The 19111-nt window shown below is 40.3% G+C and overlaps 1 protein-coding gene and 1 non-coding gene across 7 annotated transcripts in view; both read right to left on the bottom strand.

Annotated features, from left to right (window-relative positions):
* Positions 1–1038: 1038 nt before the first annotated feature.
* Positions 1039–1157, bottom strand: LOC149873205 (5S ribosomal RNA). Its single transcript, XR_016440104.1, has one exon. It is a non-coding gene; the product is annotated as a 5S ribosomal RNA (ribosomal RNA).
* Positions 1158–2937: 1780 nt separating this feature from the next.
* Positions 2938–19111, bottom strand: part of ADGRG6 (adhesion G protein-coupled receptor G6) — a 160667-nt gene continuing 144493 nt past the window's right edge. For 5 of the 6 annotated variants that reach the window (XM_090040581.1, XM_090040618.1, XM_090040590.1 and 2 more), the window contains 3 exons: positions 16864–16965; positions 13792–13944; positions 2938–6344 (listed from right to left, as the gene is read on the bottom strand). In XM_090040581.1, the coding sequence (XP_089896707.1) occupies positions 6166–6344; positions 13792–13944; positions 16864–16965 (434 nt within the window). In that variant the 3' untranslated portion in view covers positions 2938–6165. Of the gene's footprint in view, positions 6345–9042; positions 9090–13791; positions 13945–16863; positions 16966–19111 lie in introns of all 6 variants that reach the window. The other variant, XM_090040629.1, reaches the window with a different exon arrangement.

The following is a 19111-nucleotide window of genomic DNA, read 5'->3' as shown; positions in this document are numbered from 1 at the left end:
TCATCGTAAGATCTGTTTTCCTGACCTCTGATCATGTGCGTGGCTCTCCTCTGGACTCTCTCAAGCTTCTCCACATCCTTTTTGAATTGTGGAGCCCAAAACTAGATGCAGTACTCCAGCTGCGGCCTCACCAAGGCCGAGTACAAGGGGAGAATGATGTCCCGGGATTTGCTCGAGAAGCATCTATGGATGCAAGCCAGCGTTTTGGTTGCTTTACTGGCCGCAGCATCGCATTGGAGGCTCATGTTCATCTTGTGGTCAATGATGACCCCCAAGTCTCTTTCTTCTGTAGTGCTAACCAACGTAGCACTGCTGAGCCTATAAGGAAGCTGCAGGTTTTTCCTCCCAAGGTGGAGAACCTTGCATTTTTCGGTGTTAAACACCATGAGGTTCTCGTCTGCCCATTTGCTGAGCTTGTCCAGGTCAGCCTGGATCACCCACCTGTCCTCTGGCGTGGATGCTTTGCCCCAAAGTTTGGTGTCATCGACAAACTTGGCCAGTACACTCCTGACTCCAATGTCCACATCATTAATGAAGATGTTGAAAAGGATGGGTCCAAGGACAGAGCCTTGAGGGACCCCACCGGTCACGGGGCACCACAATGAGTGACTTCCATCAATTACAACCTTTTGGGTCCAACCACGGAGCCAGTTTCCGAGTCAGCAGATCGTGGTGGAGCCAAGGCCACAACTGGCCAGTTTGGCCAAGAGGTGATCATGGGATACCAGATCAAAAGCTTTTTTGAAGTCAAGATATATGACATCAATCTCTTCTCCCTTGTCCAGGTGATAGGTCACCTGGTGATAGAAGGAAATGAGATTGGTCAAACAAGACCTACCCGCAACAAACCCGTGCTGGCTAGCCCTTAGGATGTTAGCCTGGGCCAGTCCCTCAAGGATGGCCTCCTTAATAAACTTTTCTAAGATCTTCCCCAGGACAGAAGTCAGGCTAATGGGCCTGTAGTTAGCCGGATCCACTCTCCTCCCTTTCTTGAAGATCGGCACCACATTGGCCTTCTTTCAGTCTTAAAAAAATAATGGCCTACAGCACCCGGGATTCCCAGGCAGTCTCCCATCCAGGTACTAGCTGGGCCCGGGACTGCTTAGCTTCCGAGATCAGACGGGATCAGGTGCAATCAGTCCGGTCTGGCCATAGGCCAGCAGTTGCATGATCAGCAGTTGCATTTGTGTAAGGCACACTGGTCAGGTCTACACAAGCCACTGACTGCAGTAGCTCATTACTACTGCAAAGTAGCATTACATGGCAGGAAGTGTGATGTGATGTTACTGCGCAGTAGTAACAAGCTACTGCACAGTCAGGATCACCTAAGCCATTCAGCAATGCTACTGCGCAGTAACTTTGATTACTGCACAGTCAGTGTCTTGTGTAGACACAGCCACTGAAAACAGACACAGGATCTACCCATAGATCATGACAGAAGGCCTAAGGGAGGAGTTAACTAGGGGTGGGCGAAATGGGATATATTTAATTCAGATTCAGCCTGAATTGGGGACAGTGATCAATTCGTTGATTCGGATTGCTGCCCCTGATTCAATTCAGCTGAATCCAAAGATTTGATGGTGATTTGGAGAATCAGTGATTAGGCCATAGACACAGCTTTAAATGTCTTTTTTACACATCTCGAGGTACCAGGCACCACTGTGATGGTGGGGCAGATGGAGTGTCTTTGGTGGAGAACCCAGAAGTGGACTTTCATTCAATTCTGGGTCCACTGCTGAGCATGCTGGGGGCCTCCCTGCACCCCTGGCTTGGCGATCAGCCATGGGGGGGGACCCCGGGTGCCCCTCCCAGGCCCAGGAGGCACCAGTCGCTGAGCCAGGGGGCCATGGGTAGGCCCCCCTGTACACTGCCCAGTGGACCTGGAAGTGGACTGGAAGTGCTTCTGGTCCATTTCCGGGTCTGCTGCTGCATGCCCTGGGGACCTCCCGCACTCCTGTGGGACGCTCCATCCACCCCACCATCACAGTGTTGACAAGCTGCCTGGTACCTTGATGTATGCAGAAAAAATATTTAAAGTTGTACTATGTCCAAATCTCCGAATCTGAATTGATTTAGGGTTCCGATTTGATTTGGAGAGATTAAAGGGTCTCCTGATTCGATTTGGATTTGGAGATTTAGCCACTGAATTGGGCTGAATCTCTGCCAAATCGAATCAGGGACCCAAGATTCGCACAGCCCTAGAGTTGACCAAATTTACATGCATACATATACATGCTTCTCTACCTGTTAGTGGCAAATACATTTTCTTTCTAGATTTCTACCTACTGCATATGACTTGTTTGTTTCCTAAAATAAAAACCCACAAAAAATCCAACAATTATTAGAGCCTCATCAGAAAGAGAAATGCAGATACATTATATTCAAAAGGAGAATCCTGAATAGAATGTAGGGAAACCATGTGTGTATTTTCATAACATGCTTTAGTTAAGAGGTAGGTTGGCAAAATATTTAGCAGCACTTAGTCAGAATATGTTCCACTGATACCCTGTTAAAATGTTGGTGTTATGGCTAATGGCATTTTCTGCCTGCTGAAACAAATGGGAATAACTACCTCTGTAAAAATCAGTTTTAAATGATCTAATTGTATTCCTGTTAAAGCATCATGCCAACAGACAGTATATCTGTCTTTGTTCCCCTTTCGATGTGGTGATATAACTGTTAACACTAAATGAATGAACAACATCACTTTTAGATCATTCGTTAGATCTGGCATTGAATTAATCACAACAAGAAAAACTGAATTCTGCAAAATACATTCTCCTCATGGTCTGGATAGAGTCTTGCACATTTATTCCCAGAGTTTTGGCTAGGCATATCCCTGTCCCATATACTTAATAAACACAAGATTATTTTCCAGCATTCCACCAAATAAGTTTTCCAATTGAACTTTAACAAAGAAAAACCACTATTACAAGATTTTAATTATTTGGAACTCTAACAAAATGAAGGTTTATTCAAAAAATATTTCTTTCCACTTCAGGCAAACTGTTACATTAACTTCCACTGACTAGTAATTCAAAGTATACTGTCATTTCCCCTCATATTAGTAAAAGATACAACTGCAGTAAGTAAATTGTTTCACAAGGTGTTTGGAAAAATATATACAAAATTATTCTTTATCTCTCGTCTTATGATGAAGCAGAAATACACACTTTTTGAGCTAAAATATATATTGACATATTTAACCTCACAAATAAATAAATATGTACAAGGGAGGTTATTCTGTCAACAACAAAGAAGAAGGTTTACATTGCAAAAGTGAGAGTATTCAAGAACCTCAGACTGACATAGACAGCTTAAGACTACTACATGGTAGTAAAAAAAAAAAAGAAAAAAAATATTAATTTAGCAAAAATATAGGCAACTGTACATTGATCTGATGGTTAGGTTACAGCTAGGCTTCTGCCACGATACTTCTTTTACACTTTTCTTAACATTTACTGTACTATTATGTTTAATTCCTCAGCTTTTCAGGAGCATATGCTTTTCCTTCTTTTCACTATTGAACACCTTAATCAGGTAAAAATCTCACAGTAAGCGGCTATCTGAACACTATTATCTACAGTAGTTAGGCAGGTGGAATAATAAAATATAAGTTCTGTAAATGTTCATACATAAGCTTTGCCTAAATTCTTTCCCTTAATAAATGTATTTGACAAAATTAATCCCTGATATAACTACATCTGAAGTCAATATGTCTGAATTTAGTTTATACCATTACATGAATGATTATTGAGGTTTGCTCAGGTTATTTGTAGGGATGTTACAAACAGTGCTTCTGGACCCAATGTAATTAAAACACACTTCTCCTCTGCAATGATCAAGGTATTTGTGGCTCAGGTCGATATTATATTCATGCAGTCACAGCATAAAATAATCTTTCCAAACAGAAACAGATGCAAAGTACACACACTATTACGAATCAAAGCCCCCAGTTACCGAGTGTCCAGCTGCTTATCACCAGCAGAGGTTTGTAGACATTTTTTGGTAAATATAATTGAATGAAAAGTGGTCAATTTTGTTGAAAGTGAAAATTCTCATTTTCTGTTAAAAGAATATATATTTTTAATTTCCTTTGAATACATGGGAAATGTCCCCTATTTTCTGACCACAGAGGCAATGCATAGGGCACCCCCGACCCAGTCAGCCATGGGGGAACCCCTCCCCGCTCACTGACGTGCCCCCTCTGACTAAGGTGGCAGCAGTTGCCCATGTCTGACCAAATTAGTTATTGCCATTTTAAAAGAAGTGTACAGTGACAGGTGTCACAGATGCTATGCAATAACTATGCAATTTCAGTAACAGATATGGTATATTGATAGACATAAATGGTAACATAGAGCCAGGTGATAGGTTTATGTAGCTCAGAAAAGTAGAGCCTTTTATGATCTTTATCTTCTGCACCCATTCAGAATTAAATGCAGTTTTGCAAACAAGGCAATGACGTTGAATTCAGGTTATGTTGATTGATGATTACATCTCAGATGATCTGTATCCATATAAAATTTAACCAACTACTGCCAGAAGGAAGTGTGATAATACAGACTGTACAAGTGCAATTTTGTGGAGCTCAATTTTGCAGTGTAACATACGGTAGCCTTTAGATGCTTATACATTGCAATGTCATGTAACAACAGGTCTCTATGCACAACATGACTAAAATATAGGAAACACACAAGCTAACATGTGGGGTTGAACATTTTTTGACATATTTTAACTGATATCCTTATCCTTATAGCATCATTCAGTTCACTTAGATTAGCTTTGTACATACTGTTGTGTCTTTTGTTATACCTACCGCATATGAATATCTGGATTAGACCCATTTTGCTTGGTGAAAATGTGTGTTCAGTGTTAGCTCACACCAGCACAGTGGTACAAAGGGGGCACATCTACACAAGACGCTACTGCACAGTGGTTAATTGTATTAGTGAGTGCTAAATAAATGTTCAGTAACTGGAGTTACTGCGCAGTAGTGCCAGTGAACATCTTGTAAGTGACACTACTGTACAGTAGCCTAACAGTACTGCACAGTAGCATACTGGCACTATTAGTGCTGCGATGCGTTACTACACAGTATTATTTGGCTACTGCACAGTCAGTGTCTCACGGAGACATGCCCAGCGAGACGTTGCCTTTTCATATGGAATGATGCATGTATGAATATCAAGGCATTTGACATTGTGTAAGAATAGGAATACCTCATTTACCAATTTTTTTATCATTTCAAACCTCATTTGCATGTAGGTGGACTTATTACTAACTTGCATTCTCATATCAGCAAGAAAATACTGCTACCATTAATGTGATTGGTGTTTTTCTATACAGAAGGATTCAATACAGAAGGTCCAGAGTTTTCAGATTAGTATTTATATGCAAATTTGAATAATGTTTCCTTTGTATTATTAGGTCTGGAGGTTTATTTATTTGGTAAGAGTAACTCTTTGAGACTTGAGTTAGGGTTTTCTTCATCTGTGAAAAGACACTGCAGCAGCGGATAGCCAAGCAGCAAGAGTTTAAGAAATACAGTGAGGAAAAATCCATGCTATTCATAGAGAAAAGATCATCAATTAAGAAAGCTGCACAGAAGAGCCTGTATGTTTCCAGATGACTTCTTCTCTTCCTTCCAAAGGACTCAAGTCTTGCTTCAATTCAGTCTAAATTACTTGGAGTTGGATTTGTAACTCTTCTTTAGTCTTGTGTATATATATTCAAGTGTGATCGATCTATCTATCTATCTGTGTGTGTATATACATACATACATATATACATGCACACACATACACACACCCACACATACACATACATAGAAAAGGGTGTGGAGGGGGATGGGGAAGAATTCTTGCTTTGTATAGGATCACACTTAAAATCTGCTGTCCTGGTAAAACCTGCTGTCATGTTGGCTGGCACAGATTGGAAAACAGTTTTTATTTCATGCTGGAAAATGGTCAGTGCTGAAACCATATCAGCAAAGACAACTAAGTCTTAATGGGCGAAGTCTTCTTGTATGGAATTGCTTAACAGAATGGCAGTGTAAGTAAGAAAAATAACTACATCTTCTTGCTCAGTCTCCAATTCCTCCATTGTTATGAATCTCCAGGCTCCTTTTTTCCTCTTTTTTTGGTTCAGAAGTTCAGAAACCAGTTAGAACTTCGTGCTGTGGCTGAAGGTATCTGACATGATAATGTTTTTATAGAAATTGTCAGAGTGAGCATTGCAGTACCCCTTGACCTTGTCAATAACCTGATGGACAGGGATGATTGATGTCTGTTCTCCATCCATTGGGGAAAATTTTGATGAGGGCTTCTCAATGAAAATATTATCTAGGGAGGGAAAAGAAAGGAAATTAATGCTTTTCAAAAAGGCTTGTTATTTAGCAGATTGGGCACCTGCTGGCAATTCCCATCTGTGCATTGATGTAATTCACCTTTTAGTTCAATTACCCTGATGTTTTTTTTCATGAAAGCCATTCAATTGCTTGTTATTACCCTTCTATGTGCTTTTCAGTTATATATGCTATACACCAAATTCACATGTTCTAACCCACAGAAATTTGGCACATCTCTCCAATCCTTTTCCAAATCCTCCTGCCTCTCTCACATCCTATATTCTTCCATATTATGACACTGAATCTTATTGTGCCGTGCTACATCAGTTTAGCCACTCATGCTTTAGAATTGGCATCAGTATTACCGAATTATAATAGAAGGGATGATTTGAATATTATTTTGCAAACATTTGGGAAATGAAAGAGTCAAATTATAAAACAGTAGGAAAATGCTGGCGAAAAAAATGTAATTGGGTGAATAATAGAAATTTAAAAGTTATTAAATAATAACAAAATTAATAATTGAATGTAGGAAAATATAATTTACAAGTAAAACTCAAAGAGCAGGTTTTAAAAGTGCCCTTATATTTGGACCCATGTGACTTACCAGCATGTGAAGAATACAAACTAAGGAAACACTGGACTAGTGTGCAGTACTAAAAGGAGGAGGAAAACATGTTCATATTTCATGTGCTCTAAGCCAAGTATGAAATATAGAGGGAAAAAAAGGAAATAAAATATCTTTGTCTTAATTTCTTCTTCAGGTTTCTAAAGTTCAGAACTCCTGAAGTTCCTGATGATGTTGGTAAAAATGCTTCTGATGACCAGATTGCATGTTACTATCATGAGATCCTTACCTGGCTTGCCAGGGCAGTCAAAGAAGAGATAGCATGAAGTTCTAGCTAGTCTTTTATCTCCATTTTACATGAGGGAGCCAGCTAAACTTACTACTTAGATATAAGGAAAAAATATTTTGCTTTTGCTAGGTGGATTTTCTTTTTCTACTTTCACCCACTTAAACTGGCTGCAAGAGACTCCTAAATTTCTTCACAAACAGTCATCTTTATCCGACTAAACTTGCCTCATATAGTCTTCAGTTGAAAACTCTTTTTCAGATAGAAAAAGGAAATACCCACTTTGAAGGCTAACAGAATCACTGTTCTGAGTTTGGCCAGTAGGGAGAGCTCATGTAGTGAGCAATTATCTTTTCCCTTTTTCTCCAAATACATTGTTTTGATGAATTCCCTTTTCTCTTCCATTCTCATGAATAAGACCAGAAGTAATTCTTTTAACACAAATTGGATGGGACCCAACAAAAAGTGAGATAGCAAGATGAATAGTTTAATGAAGGAAAGCACCCTGAGCCATCTGTTTGATACATCTTTAAGTGAAAGTGTGTAACAACTTTCAAATATTTACTTTGCAAAATGTATTTATTATTCTTAAGCCTAGTATATTTTATCATTTTAAATGGTGTATTTGCTATAAAATTATTTCTAGGAGACATATATTGATTACCAAAGAAAACAAAATGGAAATGCAATTTAAAAAAAAAAATGTTTCATGATACCAGGTCATAGTGCTCATAAAAATTTGCTATATGAAATTCTGCTGTCATTTCACATAAAGAGAAATGGATTAGAGAGAGGAAAATCAACAGCTTCAGTCATGGAAAAAAGAGCCAGGCTCAGGCATATCAGAATAATATTTCTTGAAAAGCAGGTGCAAATGTCCAATGAATTACAGCAAATAATTCTGCACTCTTCTGCAAACTGCTGGATACTGCACAGTCTCTCAGTTGTTTTACTTTCTAGCCAATGGTTTTAGAATTTGGAATGTTTCTATTTATTTTATTTAAAATTTTAAAATGGAGTCTTGTTTCTTAGGGAAGGTTGTTTCCACAGTCCTCAAATCACTACACTTAGATTAAATGAGGCTCCATTAACAAGTCAAATTTCCCAAACAAATGTTTTTCTACCATGTTCCCATGGTATATAGGACTCTTTTTCTTGAGTTCAGTGAACTTTGGACTACATCTCATGGATGAAATCTTGGTCATGTTGAAATTAATGGGAATTTTGCAGCTGATCCTAGTGCAACCAGGATTTTACCCCTTGTTTGCAACAGCAGTGTAAAAGGTATTTCAGTCCTGAAAGTGACCAGTTATGGCCAGTCCTATGTCACAGATGTGCCAGAAGACTCTGAAAATTCACAAGAATGATTTGTTTTGTGCATGTTATCAAACATTTACCTTGTGAACCTTACAACAAGGTTTCCAGGGGTATTGGAAAAACATTGTCCATCATACAGATGGAATTTATCTTTAATTGAAATATATTTAAAACCAATGGCTAGGAGACTACATTCTGCCAGGGTCACAGACTGTACTGAGAAACAGCATCTTACAGCTCCCAAAAATGGGGTAAGCATTAAGGCTGTGGCATGGTGCATTTTTCTAGAAGAGATAACTTTCAAACACCTCATGCCCCAGGCAGAGCACAGACAGTCAAGAGTCTGAAGAACACTTGCCCCCTGAATCACAGCAAGGCAGCATTGATGACCAAGATGTGTATAGTGAAAAACAAGCAGTGTTTCTGATTAGCAATAATCCTTTGTGCCAAGTAGGACTTCATGCAAGTGGTACCCCTCCACCCTGTGCAGATCATGCAGCCAACAGAAGCAATGCTCTTTACCTGGAGTGCTCCACCTCTGATGAGGAAGTGCTCTTAGAAGACATTATCTATACCATAAACACATGAATGTCTGGGTCAATTCTAGAAAGCAACAACTATATTAACATCAGCTACCAAGACATGCATCTATTACACACACACACACACACACACACACAAGGACACATAGGTTACTCAAGATATCAAACTCAGCAGGATAGCCATGGTGGACAGTGGACCTTGAATCAAATATGTCAGGGGTTTTCAACCTTTTTTAACAAGTGTACCTCTTCTGTCCCGAAGTTTCAGCTCATGTACCCCTTTATATTAAAATTATTTGGGGGAGCTAAGCATGTGTGCATGCCCCTCACCCCCCCAGCAGGTAAGTCTGTAGGGGAAGGGAAAAGGCCATGGGGTTGGGGAAGACTGAGGCCCCCTGTGGTGAGGGAGGGTGTGGGGCACAGATAGGGGAAGGGATTGGGATGGATGGGGCCCCAGCTGGGCCTGGGTGTGGGACAATCAGATGGCTTGTCCAGGAGGCTGGGGGGCTCCTGCTGTTGTGTGCACCCCAGCAGAGGCCTGGGAGGCACATGCCTCCCATCTGTGTGTGGGTTGGAGGGGGCTGCTGATGCATTCTGGGCTTTGCGTGCCTCTGTCGCTGCCCTGGGAACAGGGTGATGCCACGTGTGTCCTGCTGCGGGGAGGGCAGGGGGTGTGCCAAAGCCCAGTGGTGGCAGGCATGTGGCACTGCACTGCCACACGCGGGGCAGTTGCAGTGACACGCAAAGCCCAACATGCAGAAGCAGCTGCTTCCACCCCACACATATATGGGGGGTATGTGCCCCCCAGGCCTCCACCGGGGTGTGCACATTAACAGGAGCCTCCCCCCCACCGTAAACCCTACAACTTTTTTAAGTACCCCTACGTGTATGCGTACCCCTGGTTGACAACCACTGAAATAGATCAAAGCTAACTTGTTAATAAGTGCCAACTTAGTGCCATAAAAGTTGGTTTCAAAGAGAAAATAGATATTGAAAAACTATATCTACCCATAATCACTTTTGATTGTTGCTACTGAAAAGAAAGCATAATAGAATATATATTTTAAAAAGGCACATGAAATTAAAAGAAAACAAGCAAACAATAGCACTGAAAAATAAAAAAAGGCATAGAATACTTTGATGTTCCCTGATTATATCACCAGCTAGGATTCATTTTAGGAAATACCTTAAACTCATAGAACTTCCACTCTGCTCTAGGGGTGCCTGGATACATGATTAAATGAGTCTGCTGAAGTGTTCTAATTAGAATGCTCCAGTGTGTTGCAGCGTCATGTGTATTCAGCATCCCAAGTTACAAAATGGTGGCAGGGCCCTTTAGCTAAAACTTGTCAAACATTCTTTAGTTAAAACACAGCACCCCTGCATCCATTTTGAAATGCAGGATGCTGAATATGTGTGACACTGAGGCATTTTAATTAGAGTGGCTGTCCAGGAGCTGCTCTAATTAAAATGCCTCTTCCTCCCACCCTGGAGAACCTGTCTAGACATAGAGTTTCAATTAAGAGATGGGTAGTTTTAAGTTACAGCTCTCCCAATTTCCAGTGGAACTGCCCCAAAATATGCAGTGTTATTATCTCATCCCTTGGGTTTCTGGCCACACTTCTTTCACAGCTGGCCCCTTCAAATGGTAACAGTAGCAAATTTGCAGTGCTGTGATTCTACTTTAGCTTGAATTTCTACTATCAAGTGTTACAGCCCTGATTCAACTGGCAAAGTATATTAGACATTATTAATTTCTTCAGTGGTAGTTTATATACTAGTTTTAAATTGTGATTTGGCACTTGGGAATAATAAACTTGCTTGAATAATAACATCTTTATTTTTTCCTTTCTTTGGGCTAGACCCTTATGATAGAACTGTTCATCTTCCCAATTATAAAGAGCTCCAATTATTAATAAAGAGAGTTAAGCAAACAGTATAAACTTGAATCCTGATCTGCAGCTAAGGCTCTAAGAATTAAGCTTTAAGCTGAAAAAATTTATTCAACTTCCTGGTTTAACAAGAGAATCGTTTTTGACATGGTTTAGGGATATGAAGTTTTGTTTGTTTTTGGTTTCACATTTTTCTTCTTATTCTTTCTACCTGAATTTGATTATTGGGAACACTTTCCCCTCTTTTTAGTACATTTTATTTGTTTTATTTTTAAGATTGCACTGCAGACATATTCAGGGGAGTGAAAATGTTTGGTTTGGACTGTGGGCTCTACACAAAGAGCTTAATTCACTGAAATATTTAAAAGTGTTTAACTTTGAGTATGCTTTTATCTTTAAGCACAAGTAACAAAGCAAAAATACTTGTGTAAAATTGCTGTACTGGGCACTCACCGCTCAGCTTCCTTAGCCTGAGCAGGACTTGTGAAGCAACAGTATGGCATACTGAATCGAGACTATGTTATGGATCAATCAGAGAGAGGTGTACATGAGTGTCTCACATGTAAAATTTGGCAACTTTATAACATGATCTTCAGAGACCATGTGAACAGTCTACTGAATTAACACTACAATAACAGTAAACTTACTGAAATAAATCACAAGCTATGAAGCTTGATGGTTATTCTGGAACCTCCTTTTCCATAGTAAAGATACTTGGAAACAAAAGTCAGCTCATAGCATTGTCCCAGGCTCATGGCATTATCAAAGCTAATTGAAGGCAAGATGTCATAGCTAAAATTGAAGTGCGAGGAGTCTGGTTGTCCACATGAGGATAAGGACACTGAAGGCCTGGAGAAACAGTTATGAATTGGACCCTAAGAATAAGTTTGTGGCCACAGAACTTCTTGGAGTGGCACACTGAAGAATTCCTGAGCAGGGAAATTGCCTATTGTTGCTTGATTCCACTGTGTTTAAGTAGAGAGGATTTTATAGGGTCTTTGTAAATGAAGTTTACACCAAGGAAACACATGAGTCATATAATCAATTTTTCCTCCTAATGGAAACAATTCTGGAAGGCCCTGAATGTTGCTTAATTGTTTAGATTTAATTAAATGGGGCAACATCTATTTGTAACACTGGGATTCAGCCACAAAATTATATTCCACTTGAGTGAAGCATGTGCTAACACAGTTTAAAAATATGAAGGTAAATCCTAGAACTATGCCACATCACAGTAACCAAAATTGAAGACTGAGTATCAGAAAAGAAACCTGTCTTGCAAAAGTGGGACAGCATTTTGGGTAGAATCCTATTTCAAATTACACTCCCAAATGGCCATTACCCTGCTGTGTATTTCTGCCAGTTATCCACAGTTTATGATCCTACTTTATGGTGGTCTGAAGTATAACAGTTTTCAAACCACTAGTACTGTTAAAATGTTCTCATATCATTCAAATATTCTAAAAATAAACATATTTTTATGTCGGATGAATGGAATACAGAACGTATTTATCATTGCACAATTTATATCTGATTAGCTGTGGAATAAATGTATGGTCTGTAAAAGGGAAAAATAATTGTGTATATTTTGGGAAATCAGTATTAATATGCAATAGCTTTCATTTGTCTCATTATCACTAAATATGTTATAGCTTAGTAGGTGACAGGTTGACCTGGGGACAGGCTAGGAAGTCTTTGTTTTTATTAGAAACTCTGCCATTAGCTACTTGTGGGTGTGTCTACATGAGACACTTTACTGAGCAGTAGACTAATTGACTGTTCAGTAAAGCATGACCATCTACATGCGCACATCACTTATTGTGCTGTAAATGAGTCTACTATGCAGTTAGCTAATACTGGTAAATACAGATAGTAAACTAACTGTGCAGTAGATAATGCACAGTAGCACATCTGGAAACAATGACCAGGAGCAAGTTTGCTCCCAGTCAGCCGCAGCACCAGTGAGCCACAGGAGATGGGGAACTCCCCTGGTCCTAGCGCTCCTGGTCCCCTCCAGGATCTGGGAGCCAGGCAACACTGGCACAGGATAGCTCTCTGCCCTGCCAGTGTCCTGGCACTGCTCAGCTCCTGGCTCCCCCCTTGCATAACCAAGTACTAAATGACTTCACAGTAACTGGCGTTACTAAGCAGTAGTGCTCCTGCATGGCTTCTGGGTGATGCTAACTACATAGTAGCTCCTAACTACTGCACAGAAGTGTTGCTTCACAGTTCATGCAATGTGACACTACTGCACAGTACTAACAAGCTACTGCACAGTATTAATGTGCTACTGTGCAGCAAGTAGCTCATATAGACATGGGCAGTAAGCCTTTATAGAATTAACAGCATGTGTAGAAATACCCTGTGTCATCTGGGAAATCTCTCACTTCTTTGTGCTTCAGTTTGTGCAAGCCAGGACCAGTCTGGTATCAGAGGCACCCCAACTTAGGCATCCCAACATCTAAAATCTAGGGGTTGAAGTTCAGATCAGTGATCTGATCTGTCCAGGTTAGGGAACCCTATACTCTTTATGGGAATACTTAGTTGCTTCTGAAGAAGCAGATTCAGTTGACTGGACACCCTATACGGAGAGAAGCATGATTCAGTTTGACTGGACACTATACAAGGAATGGATAAAAAGTCCTTAGTAAATGAATGTAGTTATGGTAAACAATAACACAAATTTAAAATGCTCAGTTCACCTCAGATAAGTAACATCTTTATGTATTACTTTCATGTGGAAGCCACTGGCTTACCTAGGATGGCAAAAATAAATGTTCATTATTTGAAGCACCACATCTGAATAGGAACTTTGAGACATATCAGAAATAACTCACCTGTATGGCTGTTTCTTTTGAAGTATGTGTTCGAGGTGGATTTAGATTTGGATGTCAAGTAAGTTGAGTTGGAGGCAATAGAACTAGAGGATAAGGATTTCCCTAGATTGTCCGAACTTTTCTTTATAATATTTGTTGCTGTCTTGCTCCAGTCTGAAAATGAATAGACAGTTTTTAAACAAGTCATTTCAGTTGGAACCAAGCTCCTATTTTTATCAGCTATTTAAATTTCAAGCATCAGATGCACTTTTTATGTTACTTAAAACAGTTGCCTGCTTTGTTTCTTCTGTCATGGATTTGCTTTAGAAATAAGAGAACTATTTATATTTAAGAATGCTGTATCCATAGTTGCTATCTCTGTTTTACAGGTCAGAGAGGTGTTGAGAGAGGTGGTTAGCTATCTTAGATTTGCACCTTATAGATTAGCAAAACCAGCGATGTATAGCATGAGCTTTTGTGAGCTCAAGCTCACTTCATCACCATCTGGTGAAGTGAGCTTGGGTTAACAACCTGATATTGTGCTCATATTGAGTAGATTTGGGTAGACTCAGGGTAGGTACAAATCTGTCCTCAGTTCTTTATAGGTAAAGTTAAAACTGGTTCCAAACGGTAATAAAAATAATATTGTATATATTTATATAGTGGTTACACCAATGGTCTATAATCAGGATTTGAGACCATGTTATTGTAAGCATTGACTGTACATGCAAAAAATGAGATGTATCCTACTGTACAGGACTTACAATTTGTGAGAGACATCAGGTGGGTACAACAAATAAATGCAGGACTACTGAGTTATTCTAGTTTATCTGGTTAGTTCAAGGTCCTGATCTGCATTTCTTAGCTTACAAACTCCACTTACAATCATGCCCTTGTTTTTTTATGACTACAACACAACAGTGCAACAGTGCACATATGTTTATAAACATATACTGTGATAGACCCTCATCTCTCAATAATTGTATGTCTTCTACTGGGAGATCTATGCTATCAGGACCAGGTCCTTCAATCATGGTAAAAATAGGGTTGGAAAAGCAGAAAGGTGCTTTTAACCACACCTGTACGTGATAAGTAATGATGCCACACAAAGTAACAGCACGAATATCCTCAAAACCTTCAAACTTCTTTTCCATCATCAAAAGAAGTATAAGAACCTGGAAATAATGCCATCCATCTTCATTTTCCAGTTCATGAGTTAGAGCATGAACACTGCAGACTGAATGCATGAAATAATCTAGATGTCTGATCAGAACGAATGCTTCTTTCCTAGTCTGTGGCTGCATCTACACAAAATGATTTACTGTGTAGTAGTGTAGTTTACTGTGCAGTAGGTGTGTGTATCTACATGTATGCACACTTACTATGCAGTAAATAATGCTACTCGTAAGTAACTTTGCTGCCTGCAAATGCAAGTAGCAAATTTAATTAAGAGTAGTTACTGTGCAGTAATGTACATGTAGATGCCAACCAGGAGCAAATTTGCTCCCCATCATCCCTGCCACTAGGGGGATCTCCTGCACCCAGGGCTGGGCCAACTCTATACCTGCTCCAGCCTCAGGACCTTAAAAGCCTGCAGGCATTCTGAGTCCTGGGGCACATGCAGCTAGTCTGAAGGCACTCCAGGCCCCTGTGTCCCTCAGGGCAGGCTAACCATACCAGCCTGCCTGCACCCTGGTGCCACTGCCTGGCACCACAGTACTGCATGACTGCCAGACCCATGCTGTCCAGGCCTGTAGGTTACTCCAGGCTCCTGATAGGTCTGTCAGAACCCAGGCCCAACTGCAGGAAGCTCCTGGGCACTGGGGCCAGCTCCAGCTGCCTGCAGCCCACCCCAAGAAGCCTGCCTGGAACCTGCAGGTGCTGTGGGGCATTGCCTTGCTGTGTGGCTGCCCTGGGCCCAGAGGCAGCGGGGCTGGAGGTCCAGGAGGGTGAGGGCAGCCCTGCTGGTGGCATCCAGCAGCCTGTCATTGGAGCCCCTGCTGGGGTCTGGCCATCTGGATGGGGTCCAGGGGGCAGCTAGCTGCATGGCAGCAGCTCTGGGACAGTGAACTGCAGCACTGTTGCTGTATGTGAGGAATCCAGGAGGGCCCAAAGAGCCACAGGCCAGCTGGTGGTCAGCACAGTAGGACAGCAGGGCCAGCATGATGGCCAGCAGGAGCCTGGGGTGCTGGTCATTGCTGCCAGGAGCAGGGGCTAGATCAGCATGGTATGTATAGGCAGAGGTCGTGAGGAGAGAGCTGTTGCGTGATACCCCTGTGCTGTGCATGCTGCTTCTGGCCAGGGAAATGGCTGGCCATGGAGCGCAGAGCAGGGCTGGCTTTTCAAAATGACTCATTGCACGGCCACAGGAAGTTGCATCGGTTTGCTGCTGAGAGCAGCAAATCTGCTGCCACATCCCTGCACGTGTAGATTCCTTCTCAGGAGCATTTACTCTCAGGTAATTTACTTGCAAGTACACTGATCTCAGATCAAATGCATGTGTAGATGCACCTTGTGTTAACCTGTTCACAGTATGATATGTTTTCTCATTATAAATTGACACAGTAAGGTGGATCACAATTTACAGTGGTAATTTATATGCAGGCATTAAAGTCATTAGGAAAAAAATGTCAGAAGCTAAACTGCCTATGGCAGTCACTTAAAACCTAAGTGACCAAATATTCTCAAGGCAGTGATGCTAAGTCAAATATTCATATTACTTGGGGGTGAGATCAGTACCTGGTATAAAACTGCCATAATCAATAAGGCGAAACCAGTTTATACTAGCTAAGTATTTTACCCATTTTAAAATACTGAAAGACTTGTTGTAGGAAAACTAAAGGGATTTCAATAAACATGATTATAGTATTACAAAACTTACCAGCTGGCAAACTTAAAGCAAGATCTCAAGACTTTTTTATTAAGTTTTATCTAAAGACCCCCCCAGCAACTGCTGTTATTGAAACAATACGCTATTAATCATCATATTCCTTGCTCTTTCCACATCTGTGGCCTGAACTGTGTAGCTGTGTACACTGCCCATCGGCCTTTTTCAGCTTACTCCTGGGTCTAAGGAATGGAGCCTGTTTTTACCTGAGTTGTCTGCCAGCCGGAATCTGCCACAGCAGAGATGTCTCCTCCATTGTTTCTGCACATTTTCTTTCATAGCACAGTGGAATATAAATATAAATAAACCTGCAAGCAATGCAAAAAATGATTGGCAAAGAGTTTAAAAAGGTTTAAAAAATATTAAGAAGTATTGTATTTAAGGGAGAAAAATGTCTATTTTTTCAGAAACATATTAAGAAAACCAGTATCCCCTGGTTCCTACTGGAATCAACCAGAACCACTGAGGTGTGTAATGTAAAAGATGGTCAAGTCAATGAAAGCTTACTTGTCCTCTAATTCTTACATCCTCAGAACTTGCTTTGAATTGAAAGAACCATTGAAAAGTTCAAAATCAAGACCGGAAACAAAGTACTGGGATATATTTTCCTATTAGGGAGTTTTTAGTCTGTTTAACTCTTCAGGTACCAGACTTACAGAGCTAATATTATTAAAACCTGGAGGCTGGAGGTCTTTGTACCAAAAAAGTACACAAAAAACAGCACCTGTATGTTCATGTGCATTTCCTGAAAATAAGCCTAAACCTGGAGAAAATATATTTGCAGACTACAACATGGGCACACAACTACTGTTTTCTAAAAGTAATTACCTGGTTTGCTCATACTGGTGCAGTAAAGGTGTCCACAAACACATGCGTGTTCTGTAGCAACCATGATTTTTTTGCATGCCTATTTACGGCCTTCATATTTAAGAATGCCTTGAGTTTCTAGGATTGCTAAACATTGATCAGCTCAGGTTGATGGCATAACTGCAATAATTCCCCAAAGATACTTCACTGCTAATTTTGATACTAGAAGTAGTTTCTTGGCTCTTCATAGGCAGGTATTAGTTGTGGAATCTTCCATTTCTCTTTGGCTTGGCTGGTCCCTGCTTCATTCTCATTTACTGAGACACTGCCAACACAATGCTGAACACCTGAGGCAATTGCTACTGCCAGATCCATATATAATTACATCTGCGAAGTGATTTAAGTGTGTTTTATTGCAGGCCAAAACACTTAACTGGGGAACCTTGAGATTCTTCCTTTATCCTCATCATGAGTAACACTATGGGCTAATGCCCACAGACTTTTGGATAGAAGAACAAAAGAACAATGTGTAATTTGGAAAGCATTTTTCCCATCCATAAAATAATCTGTTCTGTATCCACTGAAACGCTGGGTAATGAAGCACCTTTGCATGCACACTGGTCATGAACCTGAGTTTCTATAACCTTAAAACAGTGCCCATACTGGAGGCAATGAAGTCAGGGTGGATCCAGTCTGGTTCCTTGTGGTAAAGATAGTTGAATAATGAATAACCTTATTTGCAAATGAATTGATGGTTGATAAAAAGAATGAGAGAATATAATCTAGAAAGGGAAAAAAACTATTAACCTCTTTTTCACATACATTAGCCACTTGTCAGATATACTTCATACATTCAGAAAGACTGAATTTGCACTTGGGCCATGATGCAGCGAAGCACTAATGTATATGCTTTACTTTAAGTATGTTAGAAGTCCACATTCTCACATGCTTAAATATATGCTTTAAAGCCTCAGTCTAAGTCTTACTGTGCCCCTTCACTTTTTCACTGTTGCAATCCTAATTACAAAACTTAATGCAGAATTAAATTATTGTGAAAATTAGGAACACTATGCAAAGGTAAACAAGGAAAATACATGAATGTATGGTAAGAAAAATGGATGCAATCCCTTTGCCATGTTTGGGCTTAGTCCTTAAGATATAATTTTCTGTATTTAATCATTCATGAAGTTAACAGTGTGTGTCAATGACACAACTTGTCTCTGAAAGCCAAATTCAGACCCCAGGAGTGGCTCTAGCTCAGCTCTCACTTACAAAGTATTTGGCTTGTGCAGGCATATGTAAAATTAGTAGCCAAAAAAAGGGATGTTTCTAGTGTTTTACTCTGAGTATCAAAGAGAGAAAACTGTCCAGAAGATCATTTCCTATGCAGATGAAAAGATGAAAAACAGTAATACCAGTAGTTACTACCATCCACCAGATGCCAAGGCATAAATGAGTCTAGAGATATAACTTATGACCAATACAGTTTCATAGAAATCAGAGGTGGGAAAGACTTATTTATCAAGGGTCTGATCCAAAGGCCATTAGAGTTAAAGGATGTCCCTAATCCATCAGCCTGCCAAAGCAGGAAGTGCTTTCCAGTGAATACTACAGTATTGCTCACTGTTCTTATAAATTATTCCAACA

The sequence above is a fragment of the Crocodylus siamensis genome, chromosome 1 (genome assembly GCF_052110815.1).
Source record: "Crocodylus siamensis isolate JL-2025a chromosome 1, ASM5211081v1, whole genome shotgun sequence".
NCBI classification, from domain to species: Eukaryota; Metazoa; Chordata; order Crocodylia; family Crocodylidae; genus Crocodylus; species Crocodylus siamensis.
The sequence above is the reverse complement of the archived record's forward strand: the minus strand, read 5'-3'. Positions and strand labels throughout refer to the sequence as shown.